The sequence below is a fragment of the Eubalaena glacialis genome, chromosome 11 (genome assembly GCF_028564815.1).
Source record: "Eubalaena glacialis isolate mEubGla1 chromosome 11, mEubGla1.1.hap2.+ XY, whole genome shotgun sequence".
In the NCBI taxonomy this organism is placed as follows: domain Eukaryota; kingdom Metazoa; phylum Chordata; class Mammalia; order Artiodactyla; family Balaenidae; genus Eubalaena; species Eubalaena glacialis.
In genome coordinates this window covers 13,913,284-13,933,705 of record NC_083726.1, presented here as the reverse complement: position 1 = coordinate 13,933,705, position 20,422 = coordinate 13,913,284, and the positions used below count along the sequence as shown (strand labels likewise).

General features: G+C 44.9%; 2 protein-coding genes across 2 annotated transcripts in view; one reads left to right on the top strand and one right to left on the bottom strand.

Moving 5' to 3' along the window:
• The window catches only part of LARGE1 (LARGE xylosyl- and glucuronyltransferase 1), a 598,072-nt gene that overhangs the window by 492,550 nt on the left and 85,100 nt on the right, over positions 1 to 20,422 (bottom strand).
• LOC133100725 (non-histone chromosomal protein HMG-14-like) lies at positions 3,463 to 3,883 on the top strand. Its single transcript, XM_061205127.1, has one exon. The coding sequence runs from the start codon at positions 3,484 to 3,486 to the stop codon at positions 3,787 to 3,789; it is 306 nt and encodes a 101-aa protein (XP_061061110.1). The 5' UTR covers positions 3,463 to 3,483; the 3' UTR covers positions 3,790 to 3,883.

Here is a 20,422-nt window from a genome sequence, read left to right as displayed (position 1 = left end):
CACTCTGTTACAAAGCAGATACTAACACACCATTGTAAAGCAATTATACTCCAATAAAGATGTTTAAAAAAAAAAATCCATATTGTAACAAAATGGAAAAAAAAAAACCAAAAAAAGTCATGTACTACATTGTTCATTGCAGCTCTATCTACAGTAGCCAGGACATGGAAACAACCTATGTGTCCATCGACAGATGAATGGATAAAGAAGATGTGGCTCATATATACAATGGAATATTACTCAGCCATAAAAAGAAACGAAATTGAGTTATTTGTAGTGAGTTGGATGGACCTAGAGTCTGTCATACAGAGTGAGGTAAGTCAGAAAGACAAAAACAAATACCGTATGCTAACACATATATATGGACTCTTAGAAGAAAAAAAAATGGTTCTGAAGAACCTAGGGGCAGGACAGGAATAAAGACTCATATGTAGAGAATGGACTTGAGGACACAGGGTTGGGGAAAGGGTAAGCTGGGACGAAGTGAGAGAGTGGCATGGACATATATACACTACCAAATGTAAAATAGATAGCTAGTGGGAAGCAGCCACATAGCACAGGGAGATCAGCTTGGTGCTTTGTGACCACCTAGAGGGGTGGGGTAGGGAGGGTGGGAGGGAGGGAGACGCAAGAGGGAAGAGATATGGGGATATATGTATATGTATAACCGATTCACTCCGTTACAAAGCAGATACTAACACACCATTGTAAAGCAATTATAGCCCAATAAAGATGTAAAAAAAAAAAAAAATTATGCATTTTGGGCTTTGGTTTTGGAAATTTTGCTGCTTAAAAGGCAAAGTGTTCTTTCATCTGGAAACTCAACTGTAAGGAATATTTTACTGCTAACAATGCCTTATTATTATGCTTTGGGGTGCTTTATGGATAAATTTCCATAGGCATAATACTGCTAAGTTACATTATTATTGGTATATTATTGTTAGCATATTATTATGCTAACAAATGATATATTAATAAATATTATTAACATATGCTAACAACAATGATACATTAATATTATTGATGATAAATATCATTTTTATATTATTATTTATTAATATATTAACAATATTAGTATAACATTCATAGAATGTTATTTTTCTATATAATAATCTAGCTGATTATTATAGAGAAATCCTTATGGACTTTCATACCGAAGCTAAGCCAAAGGCTCACTACTACCACAACTAGCAATAATATTACTAGTACCACTACTATAGTACTGCTCGTACCACTACCACTAATAACAACTACCACCATCTTTGTAGTAGAAACACTGTTAAGTCTTATTTGTGTCCAAGGGAAAATGAAACCTTCACGTGTGTCATTTGTTAAGCTCCATGCTCGGATAGGCCCTGGATAACAGCATCTCACTCAATCCTCACAACAGTCCTAATGGGTAAATGACGCTCTTATCATTTTCCCCTTTTCTATAGGAGGAATGGGATGCCCGAGAGGCTGAGGTGATGCTGAGGCTGCTGCCACCAACCCAGGGCCAACGTCCAGACTGAAGACGCACCACGTCCAAGGCCAGCGTTACCATCACTCTAAGAACAGGATACACTAGGACTGCAGCCTTTCTAGGATGAGGCAGGTTAGAGGAGAAAAGCATGACCAGGGAAATCTGTTATTAGCGACGCCCACTACGAGGGCAGGATGTGGGGGACCGGGGAAGGAATGAGAATCATCTTTCATGCCCTAAGGGCAGCACTAACAAACCAGACTCACCACGTGTTCAAAAACGAAAAGCAAAGCACACACGCCAAGACACAGAGTTACAGATGTAGAAAATAAACTTATGGCTACCGGGGCGGGGCGGCAGCGGTTGGGGGGGGGTGGGTAGGGGATAAATTGGAAGATTGGGATTGACACATACAAACTACTATATATAAAATAGATAACTAAAAAGGACCTACTGTAGAGCACAGGGAACTCTACTCAATACTCTGTAATGGCCTATATGGGAAAAGAATCTAAAAAAGAGTGGATATATGTATATTTATAACAGATTCATTGTGTTGTACACCTGACACTAACACAACACTGTAAATCAACTATACCCCAATAAAAATTATTAAAAGAAAAAAGCACACACCCCAAAAACACAACAAGCTTCCAGACTTTTCCTCCATAGGAAATGCAGGCATTGCCAAGGCCCAGCTCCCACCATCCACACCAGTCTCTCTCCCCCTTCCCTACCCAACGTGACTCAGTCCCCAGGAGAACACGGACCTCCCTTCCCACTGGGTCCAGAAGTTCCCCCCAAACCCCACCCCTGAAAAAAAGAAAGGAAAAGGCAGGTGGAGGGCGGGATGGAGCCCCTCACACAGGGTGAGGGGCAGAAGGGACTAACACTGACCGTCTAATATTATCTTATTCAATATCCACGAATGACTTTTCACAAAAAGAACCAAGACCCCTGAGTGCGTCCGGAGAAGGGAGTTCCATGACTGGCTCAGGCATCACAGGCACTGCCACCCCAACTGATGAGATGCCTAACCGCGCTCCCAAGGCATCTCCGAGATACGTGTTCCATAGCACACTGTCACTCATATTAGTGATCCCGAGAAGACCTGGAAAACATGTCCCCAAAGTTTAAAATTTCACTCCTTCTCACCACCCTGGATCATTCCAGGGCTGCCAATTTCCAAAAATGTAACAGCTGGGGGAGAAAGGAAACAGCCAACAGCCCCATCTGATAACGGACACTAGCCTTTTCCAGGTTTAAAGGAGGAAGGATATCAGAGGTCTCAGCTCCTGCCTGGCATCCATACTGCCGCCCACAGTTGGGCAGAAAGAACACTCCCAACCAGGGAACAGCTGCCCCCAACAGCTCCCTTACATTTATTTAAATTAGGACTTCGGGTTCGTTTTACTACAGTTCCATTGTAGGAAATGAAAGTCTCCACTGGCCAATTCCCACCTGCAAACCTGAAACCCAGTGCAGGCTGTGAGTGAAAAGTGAAGAATTCCCCTGCTCTCAGGAGCACAGCTTTCCTTCCAGAATATGGATGGTGGCTGTCACTTTCCGAGTCCCTCCTGCCACCCCCAAGAACACGAGGAAACTTCTCCCTACGTAGGACTCTTCCCAGCTCCTGTCCTAATCTACCTGGCAGGTTTGCATTACTTCCTCCTCTCTGCAGGCCTCTGCTTATTTAAATAAGGCCAGCACCCTTTTCTCCTCAAAATTCTGTCTTTTCATTGCTTCTCTGTTATAATCATAAAAGAAGGCTGGTGTGAGAATTTCTTGCTTTCATGTAAATAGATCTGAAAATAAAGAAAAACAAAAGCAGAATGGATAGAGATAGCCTTTCTTTTGTTTTTTGTTTTTTGAGGGTATTTTTGCAAAAGAATGTGTTTAAAGAATAACCTGGGAGCTCGGGCGGCGGGAGGAGCGGCAGCGGCCAGGCAGCCCAGCTTCGCGAAGGCTCTCGGCGCGCCGCGGCCCGCAGGCACCCGGCACGCGCCCGCCCTGCCGCCACGATGCCCAAGAGGAAGGTCAGCTCCGGCGAGGGGGCGGCGAAGGAGGAGCCCAAGAGGAGATCGGCGAGGTTGTCAGCTAAACCAGCTCCTGCAAAAGTGGAAACGAAGCCAAAAAAGGCGGCAGGAAAGGATAAATCTTCCGACAAAAAAGTGCAAACAAAAGGGAAAAGGGGAGCAAAGGGAAAACAGGCTGAAGTGGCTAACCAAGAGACTAAAGAAGACTTACCTGCAGAAAATGGAGAAACTAAAAATGAGGAGAGCCCAGCTTCTGATGAAGCAGGAGAGAAAGAAGCCAAGTCTGATTAATATCACACACCTGGTCCTATCAGTGGTCCCTGTTTCCCTTCTTGTACAATCCAGAGGAATATTTTTATCAACTATTTTGTAAATGCAAGTTTTTTAGTAGCTCTAGAAACATTTTTAAAAAGGAAGGAATCCCACCTCATCCCATTTTTTAAGTGTAAATGCTTTTTTTTAAGAGGTGAAATCATTTGCTGGTTGTTTATTTTTTGGTACAACCAGAAAATAGTGGGATATTGAATATGGGAGGCTTTGATTGTCTTGGGTGTCAGCTGAACATTCCACAGATGGGGGGTAGCTTTTCTATCCTATAATACAAAGCATACTAAATGGCAGTTTGGAGTCAGTTGTGCATTTAATGTCTTAAACACTTTAAATTACTTCTCTTCCCACGTTGTTTTTGGTAGAATTGTTTCCTAAAGCAAACCACTCACCCCTTGATCTTGGCTCACCTGGGCAGAATTTTGTGCACTCTGTATGTAACAACTTTGGTCGTGGTAGTCCAGTTCTTCTAGTAACTGTTAATGTGCTGTGAACGATTGACAATTTGAGTATGTAGTGTATATGATACTAAATTGTGAATTAGTGGGACTTACGATGTAACAGCATATCAATATTTGAAGATATTGGTACTTGATATCCTGCGAAGGAAAATTTGCCCCCAAATTTTAAGCTGGAAAGTCACTGGAATAACTGTTCAGAAAAGAATCACAACTACATGATTTTTTAGGTTTTTGGTACGTATGTTGAGAATTGTGTACAAATTGAAATGTCTGTGTACTGATCCTCAAAACAACCAATAAAATCTCAATTATGAAAGAATTTCTTGAAAAAAAAAAAAAAAAAAAAAAAAGAATAACCTGGGCTTGGATATTGTAAGGCTGAAAGCATGAAGATAAGATCACGCTTGATGAGATGCCCACCCTCCTAAACTCACAAATCCACAATCTTCCCCAGACCCACGTTCAGGTCTGTGAAGTATGTGGTTGGACCCCATGTGTCTGTGCATATAATTTGTGAATAATTTGCAAATGCTGAAGGACGCTGTGTCTTTTCCCAGATACTGGACCACAAAAGATGGGGTCTGGTGGGAAGGAGGGAGGGAGGGAGGGAGGGAAAGGAGGGAGAAAGAGGGGGGAGGGGCCCAAAGCCCTGGCATCTCAGGCACCAGTAGTCCCAACTGGGCCTTGAGGACTCGGGCTGGAGCGTGAGGCATCTGCCCACAGACCTAGTTTTTTCAGCCAAAACTGCTCTCAGGGGGAGCACGCAGGCAGCAGATCGCAGAGGAACCAGATGGCTACGATAGTTGAACCCCTTGGCTCTTCGGGCAGATATTTCAAACCCAACTCGACCTCTCACTGTCCTGTAGCCTTGGGCAAGTCACACAAATTCTCTAAACTCAGTTTCCTCATCTGTCCAGCAGCCAGACTCAATCACCCAAAGTGGGACCATCTCCAGAGTGAAAGGGAGCACCATTTATAGAAAATGAGGCCAAAATACCAGAGGATGGTTGAAATACGATGACGATGACGTAAGGAGCAGTTTCCTCAGTCTTTAGCATGGAGTAGGGCTCAGTGGGTGGTAATCCTTGCTGCGGGTCCTATTTAAAGAGCACTGATCTCTAAAGAGATTCAGCCTCCATCTTCGTCAACTGTGTCACCCAGTAGAAATTTTTGACTCTTTCAGCCTTAGTGTTGTCATCTAAAAAAGTGGGATGACAATAGTAGCAAGCCATAGGGCTGCTGAAAGTTCAGCATGGAATAATGTAAGTAAAACAGCTAGCAAAACGCCCCGGCATACGGTACATACTTCGTTAACTCTTAACCATAATAATTACAGTCTATATAGATGTAACCAATTTGATTCTGGCAGCATTAATGGATATATATATACATGGAGTTATATAAATGTGTGCGTGTGTGTGTGTGTGTGTGTGTGTATGTGTGTGTGTAAACACAGTTGACAATGATTAAGAGTGTAGACTCTGGAGCCAGACTGCCTAGGTTCAAATCCTGCCTCTGCCACCTATAGGCTGTGTGACTTTGTGCAAGTCAACTGACATCTCTGGGCCTGAGTTTCCTAATCTGTAAAATGTGATAACAATTGTACCTATCTCACAGAGATTTTGTGATGTTTGAGTAAGCTACCATATATATATAAATGCTTAAAACATATTAAGTGCTCAAACATTACACAGGAAATGCAGAAATACAGACATAAATGGCAGCATTATCTAATTTAATTTAACATATTAGAACCTTTTCTGAGAGTCAGTTTCAATGAAAAATAAAGAACAAACAGCTAAGAATCTAAAACATTAGAAGGTACAGATGTACACACTGCTGTATTTAAAATAGATAACCAACAAGGACCTTCCGCACAGCACAGGGAACTCTGCCCAGTATTCTGTAACAACCTAAATGGGAATAGAATTTGAAAAAGAATAGATACATGTATTTGTACAACTGAATCACTTTGCTATACACCTGAAACTGTCACAACATTGTTAATCAACTCTACTCCAATATAAAATAAAAAGTTAAAAGAAAATTTAAAAAAAGAACAAACAGCTAAGAATCTAAAATATTGGGGCGGGGGTACCTGGAGGAAGCCGTGATGTCTAACACACTTGGGGGGGAGGGGCATCCAAAATTACCCAAACGCTAATTAAAAAAAGCAAAATAAACCTTTAAAACCATAAATCGAAGGAGGAGAGGTGTCAGGAACTGTATTTGCCTTGTAAAATTATCATGCCAGAGAAGAACACAACAAAAAAACTGAAAGAAAGAAAACAGCAAAATCCCTCTAGTGAAAGACCCAGGGGAAATACAGAGAGACAGAGACAAGGAGGAAGAGGAGGGGACATTTCTACCTTAAAGGTGATGTAGTAAGACTTGGCCTCTTCTAAAAGCACCTAGAAGGTGCTCATTAAAGTGGGACCCTACAAAGAACATGAGAAACAGATGGGATATACAACAGAATACTACTCAGCCATAGAAAAGAACGAAATTTTGCCATGTGCAGCAACAAAGATGCACTTGGAGGGCATTATGCTAAGGGAAATAAGTCAGACAAAGAGAAATCCTGTATGATATCACTGATAGGTGGAATCTAAACAATACAACAAACTAGTGAATATAAGAAAAAAGCAGCAGACCCACAGATATGGAGAGCAGACTAGTGGTTACCGGTGGCGGGAGGGGGCAATATACAGGGGTAGGAGAGTGAGAGGTACAAACTCTTGGGAATAAGATAGGCTCAAGGATGTTTTGCACAACACGGGGAATATGGCCAATTATTTTATAATAACTGTAAATGGAAGTAACCTTTAAAAATTGTATGAAAAATACATTTAAAGAATAATTTTAAAAAAAGAAACAGATGGGGGTCGGTGGGTGCATGAGTGGGCAGCTGGATTTCAAATAAATGTGCAAGTAGGCGGATGAAAGGGGACAAAGGAGACCCCTCCCACCTTCCCAGCTGAGCCTCCTGCTTCTCAGCACACCCCCTTCTCCGGATGAGCCCCCGTGGCCCCACCTTGCTTGCTACAGGTGACCTCTGAGGCCTTTGGACCTTGTCATCTGCTTGCTTTACCCTCCAGGCATTTGCTCCTCTCTCCTCCTCCCAAAAGGTCCCAGATGAGCCAGCTGTTTGGGTTTGGAGAGGAGTTGAACCACCTCAAGTTTCACGGTTGGTTCCAATCAGTGCAATCAAAGCCCCCACGCCAGCGACTGATTCAGGGTCCCCATGGGTCTGAGTTGCTCCGATGACTGTAGAACCCACGGTGTTTGGGGGAAGAGGACAGTCTAGAAATTTGCCTGAGACACAGCTGGAGCCCTGGTCCATCTCGCCTGAAGTCAGCCCATCAGTCAGGGGCTTATCTTATTTCCTCTTAACAGACTCGTCTGCCAAGGCAGCGTTTTAAATTTCGATTAAGTCCGATTTATCATTTTTGTTTGTTTGTTTTATGAGTTGTGCCTTGTGTGTCCTCCCAGCCCCGCTTTTTTTAATACAAGATTAGTAAAGTCACTTGAACTAATTCCTTAACCCTCCTATGACTCGGTTTCCTCATATATACAACGGGGAGAGTAATTATAGCACCTGCTTCATGAGTTATTTTAAGAATTCAGAGTTGAACTCTATAAAGTACTTACATAGTACCCAACACACAATGTTTGCTGATGCTGTTGTTGTTGTTATTATTAGAAAATGTGTAATACCTTCTTTCGTTCAGGCCACCTTGGGAAAGTCCTGAGAGCAAATTCCGGATAACTAACTACAAAAAAAAATGCAGGTGAACAAACATCTGTGCAATGGAAAGATCTGGTTGAGACAGAGAGGACTAAAGAATGCTCTGAATACAGAAATCAGGCCAAGTTTCTCAAACAAAACGTACATCAGAAACAAAAGGAATTGTGACCCGAGGCAAAGCCAAAAATAAAATCTATAATTTGGCTTCTTCAACTCACAACTGCTAATTCCATAACTGCCATTCCCACCGTAAAGGGCTCAGAATTGCAAAGAAGGCACTAGAAAGGGGGCTTCGACCCCATTAGCATTTAAAGAAATGTTCTTTGGCCCTGCTGAATGTTCCAGACCACTCAGTTCGAGTGTCTTCTTTGATTAGCACTGGCCGGTGAGGGAGGGTAATTGCCACTTGCTTTAGGAAATGGCTATGTCCCCAGCTATGTACTAATGGGTGGCTCTGTGCCAGCTTAATGCCAAATGAAAAGAATATTTTAAATTAACCTTTGGGGAACTCCCACAAGAGGAGGTCTTCTTCCCTTTGTTTTGCTTAAATGGTCCTGAAGACAGGGACAGGGAACAGCCCCTGCACTGGCCCCCTTGTTCGGATAATCTCCTAGGACACGTGGTAGGGTGACAACTTCACTTGTCACCTTACCTCTCTCCCCACTAGGATGAATTAGGCACACCCTCCTGTGTGACCCTAAGGAGCCTTATACCCATCACTTTCCACCTGCAAGTATTTGTTTCCATGTCTATCTCCCTTCCCCAGGCCATACCCAGGAGGGCAGGGACCCCACTCAACTCATTCCTGTACCCTAGTGTGCAACACATAATCAACACTCAGTAATGCAAGAAGCTGCCCGGCAACACTGGATGGATGGGTGAACGGGTAAGTGGGTGAGCAGGTAGACAGACAAGTGGATGGATAGGAAGATGGGTCGATGGGTGGACAGAGCAAGGAAAACTACAAGAAGAGTGAGGTAGACCAGGAAAGAGCAAAGTACTCTTTCTCCAAAGCATCCAACTCTACCAAAGCCTTACAGTCACTTCTGGAACTCCTCCAAGACAAGAGTCATAAACTTCTCTTTAATAAAAGCTACCGTTACATCAAGAAAGCGGCAGAGCACTTTATTTCCCCAAAGTTCGAGGAATTCTGCTTTTGTAGAACTTACATTTTCTCTCTCAAATTGAGATTGTGTTTGTCTACGTCTATCATCTCTGTAGCTTACACGGCGCCCCACATGTGGAACTCTCTTGGGAACAAGTCACCCACAGAAGCACGTGGGGATGTGAGTTGGTTTCTAAAGGCAAACTCGCCTGGCGATCTGGCCATTTTACAATGTGTTATGTATGGAGTGAGGATCCAGGAGATGCTAAGGGCATTCACTGGTCTGTAAGGTAACATGACTGATTGTTTAATAAGGCAAACAACCAAAAAAGGGGGTGGGGCTGTCAGAGGCCCCCAGGTTCCACGACTCTCTAGGAGGACTCACAGGACCCAGCATAGACTCCCTCATACTCACGGCTATGACTTATTACAGCCAAAGGATACCAAGTGGAATCAGCAAAGGGTAAAGGCAAGTGGGGTTAAGTCCGAAGAAACCAGGCACAAGCTTCGAGGGTCCTCTCTCAGTGGAGTCACCCAGGACGTACCTAATTTGCCCAGCAATGAGTTGTGACAACACAGGTGACATGTGATCCACCAGGGAAGCTCTTTGGAGACTCAATGCCCAGCGTTTTTTACTGAGGACTGTCAGGTAGGCATCCTTTGCCTAACATGTACCAAAAGTCCAGACTCCCAGAAGGAAAGAAGTGTTCAGTGTAAACTATATTGTTTGTACAAATGGGTTAGGCATAGGGAGCCACTCTTCTGAGCTTTGGGCAGGGTGAGATCCCTCCTAAAATCGAAGTTCTCAGACACGAACCAAGGGCTTCCTATGGATAGCAGTCAGGCTCATTAAGTCAACTTCTTTTGCAGAGAGGATACACACAAATGAATTTTGGCCAGAGCAGTCTTCTTGGGAAGTCATTCACTGATTCCAACAATGCTGCCTTTGTTCATAGCAGTTTGGGATTTCTCTTTGGCAGCTGCCTTGGATCCCTATATGCAAAATGTTTGAAACTTCAACCCATGAAGGTGGACCTTATCTCCAATAACCAAGGTATAGACAAGCCTTTTTGGTTCAAACCACAAATTAACAATAAAATAATAAAACTGGATCTTTCTACCTTGTTCTCCAAGCACAGAGGGCAACGACCATCCCACCAGTCATTCCTCAAACATGTATTTGGCACCTTCTGAATCCCAGATAATTTCTTAGCTGCTAGAGACACATACGAAAAAGAGGGCTGCAAGAGGCCCACAGCCCCGCTCACTGCTGTTCAGTACAATAAACATTTATCAGCACACACCTGGGCACCGCTTCCCATGGAACATTCTGCAGAGAGCCAGCTGTATTTGTGTGGTTTTGACACCACGGGCAACCTACCTTTATTTTCCCCTGGGAGTAAGACTGCAATTCTTTGCTTTAAAAAAAAAAAAAAAACTGTTTTTAAAAATAAAACTAGCCCCCCATGTTCCCAGTGCAGCCCAGATTTTATTTTTCCGGAGCATGGAGAGAGCGCAGCCAAGTTCAGGCTCCCCTTCTCTGCTTACACTCATTTCCTAGCCAATCTCAGCCAGGCTCATGGCCTTAAATGCCACCTAAGTGCTGGCAACTCCCAAATTCTATCTCCCAGCCCAACCTTGCTCTAGAACCCCAGGCTCGTGGCCACCTGCCCGGCCCAGTGTCTTCACGTGGTTATCTACCTAAAAAGCATCCATAATTCCATAAGACTAACACCAAACTACTAATATCCTCTTCCAAACTGGTTACTCCTGTGATCTTCCCCATTAGAGAAAATGGAAGCCCCCTCTCTCTTCCTTCTAGCTGCTCAAATGAAAAACTAGATTCACCACTGATTCCTTTGTTTCTGTTAGTTTCCACATCCAATGTGTTGAACCAGCCTCAAAAGCACATCCAGATTCTGATTACTTCCCACCACTGTCACTACTGCAACTCTGGTCCAAGCCAGCAGCATCTCTTGACTGAATTACTGTCCTCGTTTCTTAACTGGCCTCTCTGCCTTTACCCTTGGAGCCAGAGGGTCCTTTCGAAAAGCAAGCAGGTCATCTCTCCCCTGCCCGGAAACCTCCAGCGGTTCTCTCAACTCCATTTCAACTGGAGTAAAGACTCTACCTGCAATTTTCCCTGTGTGACCTCAGCTCTTAGCAGGGCCACCATGTGACCCATGCACATTGTGCCCTGAACAAGGGGAGTGGACAGAGCGGGCGGAAATCCAATCCGCCCCTCTCATGAGCCCTGCACCTCCGAGGGGCTGTCTCTTGCTAATTTGTATAAGGCATTTGGGGGCTGGAGACAGCACTGTCTCACTCTTAATCCTCACTCAGCCTGTTCCTAGAATACAAGGGCTGTCATCGGGAAGAACAAATCTGACTCCATAATGGATCTGTTTCTTTAACCTTTGTATTCTATTGCTTTTGCTAAAAATTAAGAATGTTGCCTATACGCTGAAATATACAAGACAGCCCATTCTCTGGCTCTGACCTTTAAAGGTATAACATTTTTCCATTCATATAGAGATAAACAGTTGCAGAACAGAGAATAACATTTGTCTTGTTGGAGGTTTATAGGAACATTGTGACCTGACCTGCATGGACACCTGCAAGAACAAAGGATTCTGGCGCCAAGAAGTCTGCAGCCACCAGCCACACCTCCTCCCCTTTTATTTAGTATAAAAAAAGCCTGAATTCTAACGCGGGTAAGATGGTTCTTTGGGACACTAGTCCACCGTCTCCTCAGCCAGCTGGCTTTCTGGATAAAGCTGCTATTCCCTGCCCCAACCCCTCGTCTCTCAACTCACTGGCCTGTCCTGCCGCGAGTAGTATGGGCTTGGACTTGGTAACACGGCCACGCTCTCTTCAGCCCTTTGCCTTGCTGTACCCTCTGCCTGGGACGTTCTCTCCCTCACCTCCCTCGGGCTCCCTCAGTCGTCCCCTGACACATTCCTGTCTAAAATGACAGCCCATCATTCCCCGCCCTGTCACGCCCCATTTCCTTTCCCTTTCTTTTCTTCCATTTCTAAAATGTTCACTACCACTATGAACTTTGTTTAATGTCCATCTTTCCTCCCTAGAATTTTTTTCACTATGTTTAAAAATTTATTAAAAGTGAAATGCAACATACCATAAAATTAACTGTTTTAAAGCAAACCACCCATCCACCGCCATTCAATGCATTCAAGATGTTGTGCAACCGCCATCTCTATCTAGTTCCAAAACAGTTCCATCACTCCAAATAAAACCCCTATACATTGGGCAGTGTCTCCCCATTCCCTCCCCACCCCACCACCCCCCGGAGAACCTTGGTCATGATCAACCTGGATTTTGTCTCTGTAGATTAACTACTCTGGATAGTTCACGTAAATGGAATCCTACAATATGGGACCTTTCTAGTGTCTGACTTCTTTCACTGCCCCTCAGTAGAATTGAAGCTTATGACAACAGTCTTTGTGTTATTCACCGCAGTATTTCCTATGCTGAGGAAAACAAAACAAAACAAACAAACAAGAAAAACAGTAGGCCATGGGGCTTCCCTGGTGGCGCAGGGGTTGAGAATCCGCCTGCCAACGCAGGGGACACGGGTTCGAGCCCTGGTCTGGGAAGATCCCACATGCCGCGGAGTGGCTGGGCCTGTGAGCCACAACTACTGAGCCTGTGCCTCTGGAGCCTGTGCTCTGCAACAAGAGAGGCCACGATAGTGAGAAGCCCGCGCACCGCGATGAAGAGTGGCCCCCACTTGCCACAACTAGAGAAAGCCCTCGCACAGAAACGAAGACCCAACACAGCCATAAATAAATAAATAAATAAATAAATAAATAAATAAATAAATAAAAATTAAAATGGAGATTTCTTTAAAAAAAAAAAAACAGTAGGCCAAAATAAGTGTTTGTTAAGTGAATGAATGGATGGACGGGAAGATAAATGAATGAATGAATGAATGAGTAAATGGGTCATATCATCCAGAAGCAGAAGGAAGAAGCAAAAGCAGATTCATGCAAGGTTCCCTGGAGGGGCTGCGAGGATCAGACGTGACTGTGAAACCAAACCCAGAGGTGGCTGCACAAACTTGGCTACAGACATGCATTAGAATGGCAGAGTCTCTGGGTCTGGCCTCCAGGACAGCCTGGAGCCTTATAAATGAACCTGGCATGTTTTCTAGATGCGGCGCTTACACGATCTTCAGCAGAAACACCTCTTTATATAACCACATATTAGACGAAGACAAATAAGCTCTTTGAACGTTTTCCAGGAACATGGCTATATCCTTATATTGAAATTATCTGTAATATGACACGTCCCCAACTATGACCTCCTTGAAAATGGGAAGAGAGCTTATTCATCTTTGAATTCTGGCCCCCAGAGCAGTGTTCAGGCCTCTGAAGCTTCTCAGGGATGCCAGCTGCCCTGCTCAGAGGGAGACAATGAGACTCAGAGCTGACCTCAAATCTTCTTCCTTGCACTTTCAAACCAGGCGCCTCCCAGAAACACAGCTTGATCAGTAGTTTGATGCAGCAGGTAAGACCCCAGCAAGTCATAAAGAGCAAAGCCTTGGAGAGAGCTTGCCTGGATACAAATCCCAGCTCTGCCACTTCCAAGCTGCGTGACCCTGGCTAAACTTCTCAACGTCTCTGTGCTCAGTGTCACCATTTGCAAAATCAGGATGACAGCCATCTGCTTCACAGGACTGTTGGGGAGGGAGTTAATCCATATGAAGTGCTTAGAATAGGGACCAGTGCGTAGTAAGTGCTTACTTAGTAAGCGTTCGTTTTCAAAACCATGTCTTAAATTTTTAAGTTCCTCCATCTCCTTATCTGGAATAAGAAGGATGAAGCCTTGCCAGAGAGCTGGGAGGAGTCAGCAAGAGAACATATGCAACCCCTCCCCACCCCTGCCATCACAAAGGTGCTTGACACAAGTAAGTGGGGGTAACCCAGATGACAAGCCTTCTTCAGTCATGTATAAATTTAATCAACCATTATCTGTTGAGTGTTTATAAACTGTGAGGGAGGCACTCTGCACAACTTTGGGATCAAAGAGACATAAATAAGACCCAGAATTTCCCCATCCCAAGGATGCTTAAGATCTGACACGAGAGATGGATGGAGTCCATAGGGCGAAGTGTGCACTGGGATTCTATTTCTTTGAGGATGCGGCAAAAGGAGCCAGTGTTTTGCACACCGCTATACCATGCGATGGTGGCCCTCAGGCTGTTCACAGGTATCATTCGTCAGGCTCTGAGCACATAAGGATGGAACTGCTCTGCCCAGGCACGGCTACATGACTTACTCTGGCCAATGAAATAAGAACACAAACGATGAAGAGGAAGCTTTAAGAACCAGTTGTGTGCCTTCCTCTCTCTGCTAGGATGACCAGCAATGGTCCTGATGGGATGGCCTCACCATCCTGGATCCCATGGTGAAAACAGCATGGAGTGGAGCCCCAGGTGACCAGCCTTTTTTTTTTTTTTTAATTTTTTATTTATTTTATTTATTTTATTTTTGGCTGCGTTGGGTCTTTGTTGCTGCGCACGGGCTTTTCTCTAGTTGTGGCGAGCAGGGGCTACTCTTCGTTGCAGTGTGCGGGTTTCTCATTGCGGTGGCTTCTCTTGTTGCAGAGCACGGGCTCTAAGCGCGTGGGCTTCAGTAGTTGTGGCTTGCGGGCTCTAGAGCGCAGGCTCAGTAGTTGTGGCGCACGGGCTTAGTTGCTCTGCGGCATGTGGGATCTTCCCGGACCCGGGCCCGAACCCGTGTCCCCTGCATTGGCAGGCAGATTCTTAACCACTGCACCACCAGGTGACCTTCCACACACAGTATGTGGAAAACTGTGATCATCGTCTGCCTCTGAGATTTGTTACCCAGCATCATGTAGCCTCCTGAAATGCACATGGTTAACTTGTGGGTGGAAGTTGGGTAAATTCAGTGTTCAAAATAAGTGGGGAACTCGGAACTCTTCCTTATTTTAAGTGCCAGAATCCTGCAGGCTGCTCCTCCCTGAAGTCAGCCAAAGGGCTACTGCATCACCAGCTGTGGTGGGGTCTGCTTTCATTCCTACTGGTATTACTGTATTTCTCACAAATAGCTCATTAAGGCAATTACCAGTCATTAGCACAGTAGCCCGAACATCAGTACAATCACACACATTAGTAAAACACAATGTAGCAGAGCGAGTAAAGGCATGAACAAACTAGGCTCCCTTCTGGGGAACTCCCGGCTCGAGCTGGAGAGAATTTCCGCTAAAGGAAAGCAATGCACTTCACAGAAGCCTGGTGCTGGTCTCAGCACCTTCCTAGTCATCATTTGCATGCGACTCAGTTCAACCAACAAAACCTGAAGTCTTGAAGGATAAGGAGGAATCTGAAAGGCAGAAAAAGTTAATACGCTTTCCAAGAGAAGAAAGAATTCCCAAATCTTGGAAACACTGGAGAATATGTCAGATTTAGAGAGTGAGGAAGTTGAGATCTGGTATATTGAGGTAGGGCCCAAGGCCAGGAAGGCTGGAGCCCAACTGGGAACAGATTTATAACATGCTATTAAGCTGTTCGGACTTTTTCTAGACACAATGAGGAGTAAAATCAAGGAGGCTTAAGCAGCGGCTGCCCTGAGCTGCTCTGGGCTTTAGAAAAACCACAGTGGCAGCACGAGAATGATGGATTAGGAGACACAGGGAGGAGGAGACCAGGCCGGCCACTAGTGCCAACACTCCAGGCCAGGGATGATGGGAACCCCGCCCAGAGCTGTGACAGATGGAGGTGAAAAAACCTGCTGGCGACATCATGAGGGAATGGACTAACAGGGCTCAATTGGACGACCTAAGCGAGGAAGGGCCAAGGAGAGGGGAAATTTGAGAGAGAGAGAGCAAGTTTCTAAGGATGACTCTGAGATGTCCACCTTGGGGACATAATGATGCCATTAAAAGAGACTTGTAGAAATGTTTTGATAGGTTTAACCTGGGTGGGCCAATGCAGAAGACAATTAACACATGTAGATATAGACCTTAAAAACTCAAGTCTTTTCTTGGTCTTCCCTGGTGGCGCAGTGGTTAAGATTCCTCCTGCCAATGCAGGGGACACGGGTTCGAGCCCTGGTCCGGGAAGATCCCACATGCCACGGAGCAACTAAGCCCGTGTGCCGTAACTACTGAGCCTGTGCTCTAGAGCCCACGTGCCACAAATACTGAAGCCTGCGTGCTTAGAGCCCGTGCTCCGCAACAAGAGAAGACACCACAATGAGAAGCCCACGTACCACAACGAAGAGTAAGCCCCCGCTCTCCACAACTAGACAAAGCCTGCGCACAGCAACGAAGACCTAACACACCCAAAAATAAATAAATAAAATTAATTGGTTTTTTAAAAAAAAAACCAAAAACTCATTTATTTTCTTACTCAAGGGCACTTAATATCTGAAGGTCCAGGAACAAGAGGCCCCAGAGGGTCAGTTCATGAGGTCAAGGCCATGCTAAGCTCCAACAGGCTCTGAAATGTACTGAGAATTGTGCCTGCCCTACTCTGCCTTCCTACAGTTCCAACAGAGAAGCTCACCTGCCCATAGCTGGTGACAGGCAGTTTCGTTTTGCACAAGGCTCTTTTGGGCATGTATTGTCTTTTCCCTGTCATTACTTCCCCTAGATGTGTGCCCAAGTGATGGCTCTGCAAACCACAATGTCATTTCCACCTACTTAAGTCTCCAAGGAAAACCAGGATTCAAACTAGAGCCCCCCAGCGTGCATGTTCCAGCCAGGGTGGGTTGTCATTGGTAAGACCTCAATCACACGTTCATCTTTCATCTGCCGGGTCAGGGCGCACATGGCGCAGGCCTCGCCGGGCTGTCCCATCCATCTATCAGACCCTCTGAGATGCCCCCCTTGGGATGCAGGTCCATTGCTGAGTTTCCCTTTGTGTAGAGCAATTCATTCCATAAGCACAGTCAAACCTCAACAGCTGTCCAGGCCAACGTCACAACATGGATCAAGACATTCCTTCACAGTTTGTTCACTCATCCAACAAACACAGACTAGGGCCTGACAGCACGCCAGGCCCCATGCTAGACAATGAAGCACAGAGATGAAAAGAAAACCATCTGTCCTTCAAGGAGTTCACAGCTCCCTCAAGGAGACAAAGAAAGAAAAAGACAAATAAAATACAGGTATATTTAATGTGATTGGTTCTGGTGACTTTCTGTTTTTTCTTCCCATTAGGTGGTACCAAATTAGTATATAAATGCAGACTATCAGTTTAGCGTTGGTTTCAGCCTTAGTCCATTCAAGCAGCTATAACAAAGTACCACAGACTGGGTGGCTTGTAACAACAGAAGTTTATTTCTCATAGTCCTAGAGGCTAGGAAGTCTAAGATCAGGGCGCCAGCATGGTCAGGTTCTGGTGAGAGCCCTCTTCTGGGCTTCAGACTGCCAACGTCTTATATCCTCACATGGTGAAAAGCAGGTGGTGGTGACTCTTGTAAGTACACTAATCCCATTTATGGGGGTTCCATCTTCATTTAATTATAATTATCTCCCAAAGGCCCCACCTCCTAATACCATAACTTTGGGGGTTAGGATTTCACCATATGAATTGGGGGGGGCTGGGGGGAGGACACAGACATTCAGTCTATTGCAGTGGTGCTATTAGAAACACCTACTGCATTAAGAAGTGCCATTCTGGGCATATACCCAGAGAAAACCATAATTCAAAAAGACACAGGGACCCCAATGTTCATTGCAGCACTATTTACAATAGCCAGGTCATGGAAGCAACCTAAATGCCCATCGACAGACGAATGGATAAAGAAGACGTGGTACATATATACAATGGAATATTACTCAGCCATAAAAAGGAATGAAATTGGGTCATTTGTAGAGACGTGGATGGATCTAGAGACTGTCATACAGAGTGAACTAAGTCAGAAAGAGAAAAACAAATATCGTATATTAACACGTATATGTGGAACCTAGAAAAATGGTACAGACGAACCGGTTTGCAGGGCAGAAATTGAGACACAGATGTAGAGAACAAACGTATGGACACCAAGGTGGGAAAGCCGTGGGGGTGGGGGTGGCGTGATGAATTGGGCAATTGGAATTGACATGTATACACTGATGTGTATAAAATTGATGACTAATAACCTGCTGTATAAAAAAATTAAATTTAAAAATTAAAAAAAAAAAGAAGTGCCATTCTAAGAAGCAACAGGATGTCAAGCTTGTAGAAATACACCAGTGTCACATAGATTCTTTTGTTTGCCTTGTGACAGTCAAGTATTCCATGACCAGAAACAAAACAGGGTACCAATACTGTCCCCCCCCCACACGTCTCAGTGGAAGACAGGTGTGTCTAGTACGTAGGATCCCCTCTGCCTAACAGACCGGGGGATACATGAAACAGGATTGAGAATGGTGAGTGCTCATCTTCAGAGGTGGTGATGTGCTGCTGGTCCCATTTGGACACAACCATCGGGAAACCCGCCACTTCTGGCTACCTTGGCTCTCAGCTCGGATGACAAAGCACTGCCTCAGGATGCTCCATCTTTTCTGCTCAGAGATGTCGTGGGGAAATGAATTTTCACTATGAACACAGGAAGCCCAGGCACTCTTGACCACCACACTCTTCCCGTCTTGATGGATAGTTCCATCTCTTACATTCTGCAATGCTCCCAACTTCACAGCCCTTATTGGAGAATCTTTAGATTAAAACAACTGTCACATTAAAACAACTCCATGAACACTGAACAGATATACAGGGAGGGAAACAATTATTGACTGAGTGTGTAAATCATGCCAGATATAATCCACACTCTTGCGACAAGCCTAGAAGATAATGATTAGTTTTTCCCATTTTAAGGAAAAAATTAAAAAGACCATCACTAGGGTTAAGTTACTAATCATAATGTGGGGTGGGAAAGAAGACGCTTTGAGGCCAAGATTTTAAGGCAGGTCTGTCTGATCTCCAAACTTAATATCCCTTCCATGGCTCTCACTCAGTCATCTCAAATTCCAGAATGCTCTCCTGAAAAGGCTAGTCTGGTGGACTGCCATCCTCCTCTAAGCATCTCTATTACTCAAGTCATCCTCCCCAACCTGACCTCACCCACCACGGTATGTCCCTGGAGCTAAGACACCGGGTGTATGTCAGGCCAGCAAATGACACTTTTCCAATAGTCTCCAATGGGGCCAATACTGTATCTGGTTCTTGACATACCCATGACAATGACAGTGACTGTAATGGTTAATTTCATGTGTCAACTTGGTCTAGATTCCACGGTTATTCATCAAACACTAATCTCAGTGTTGCTGTGAAGGTATTTTGTATATAGATGTGGGTAACATCTACAGCCAGAAAACTTTAAGTATAAGAGAGGAACCTCAATAATGTGAGTGGGCCTCATCCAATCAGTCGAAGGCCTTCAGAGCAAAACCTGAGGTTTCCCAGAGAAGAAGAAATTCTGCCCCCAGATTACAGCATTCAATCCTGCTTGAGGTCCCAGCCTGCCGGCTGCCCCACAGATTTCAAACTTGCCTGCCCCAACAATCATGTAAGCATATCCCTTAAAATAAAGCCTCTAGGAATATGTGTATCTATATCTATATCTATATCTCCCATTGGTTCTGTTTCTCTGGAGAAACACTGAATGATACAGCGAGCACCATATGCATAACGTAATTTTGCGTAAACTGTTCATCTGTGTAAGACTGCCTTTCCTACGGATGAGGAAACTGCCTCTCTTCCTGCAGCCAAATAATGTGTCCAAGGAACACACTGACGTTAATGACAGGGCCATGATTTAGACTCAGACCTTCACACTCAAAAGGGTATGCTGCTTTTCCCAAGATACACGGTCCCCCAAAAGTCACCTCAATCCCTAATGAGAACACCAAGGAAAGGAGATTTAACGATTTGCCACTGGCTACACTTTGAGCAAAGCCCAAGGCAGATGGGGCGCCCACAGCCTAGCCACAGCCTCTTGGCGGGGGAGGTGCAGGCTGGTGGCTGGAGTCTAACGTGTTCACTATCTCCCAGAACAGTAAGGAGACCAGGGCAGAACCGAGGAACGGGCCAGCCAAGGCGAGGGTTTCCCTTGGTCCTTATCGCCTTGGCTAAGCCCCGGGCCCCCCTCGTCTGCTCCCTTATCAAGCTGTCCAGCTGTTCAATGTGAATGCCAAACTCGCGGTTCTTCATCCATTCACTGGAAGCCTTCATGTAAACCTCATTAACGGGCACAGTAATTGTTCTGTGAATATTGCCCATTTTCCAATTATGTTCCTTTCCTCATGCCGGGC

Bases quoted from the DNA above. Each gene is read 5' to 3' on its own strand.
- LOC133100725 (XM_061205127.1), top strand. From the start codon at position 3,484: ATGCCCAAGAGGAAGGTCAGCTCCGGCGAGGGGGCGGCGAAGGAGGAG.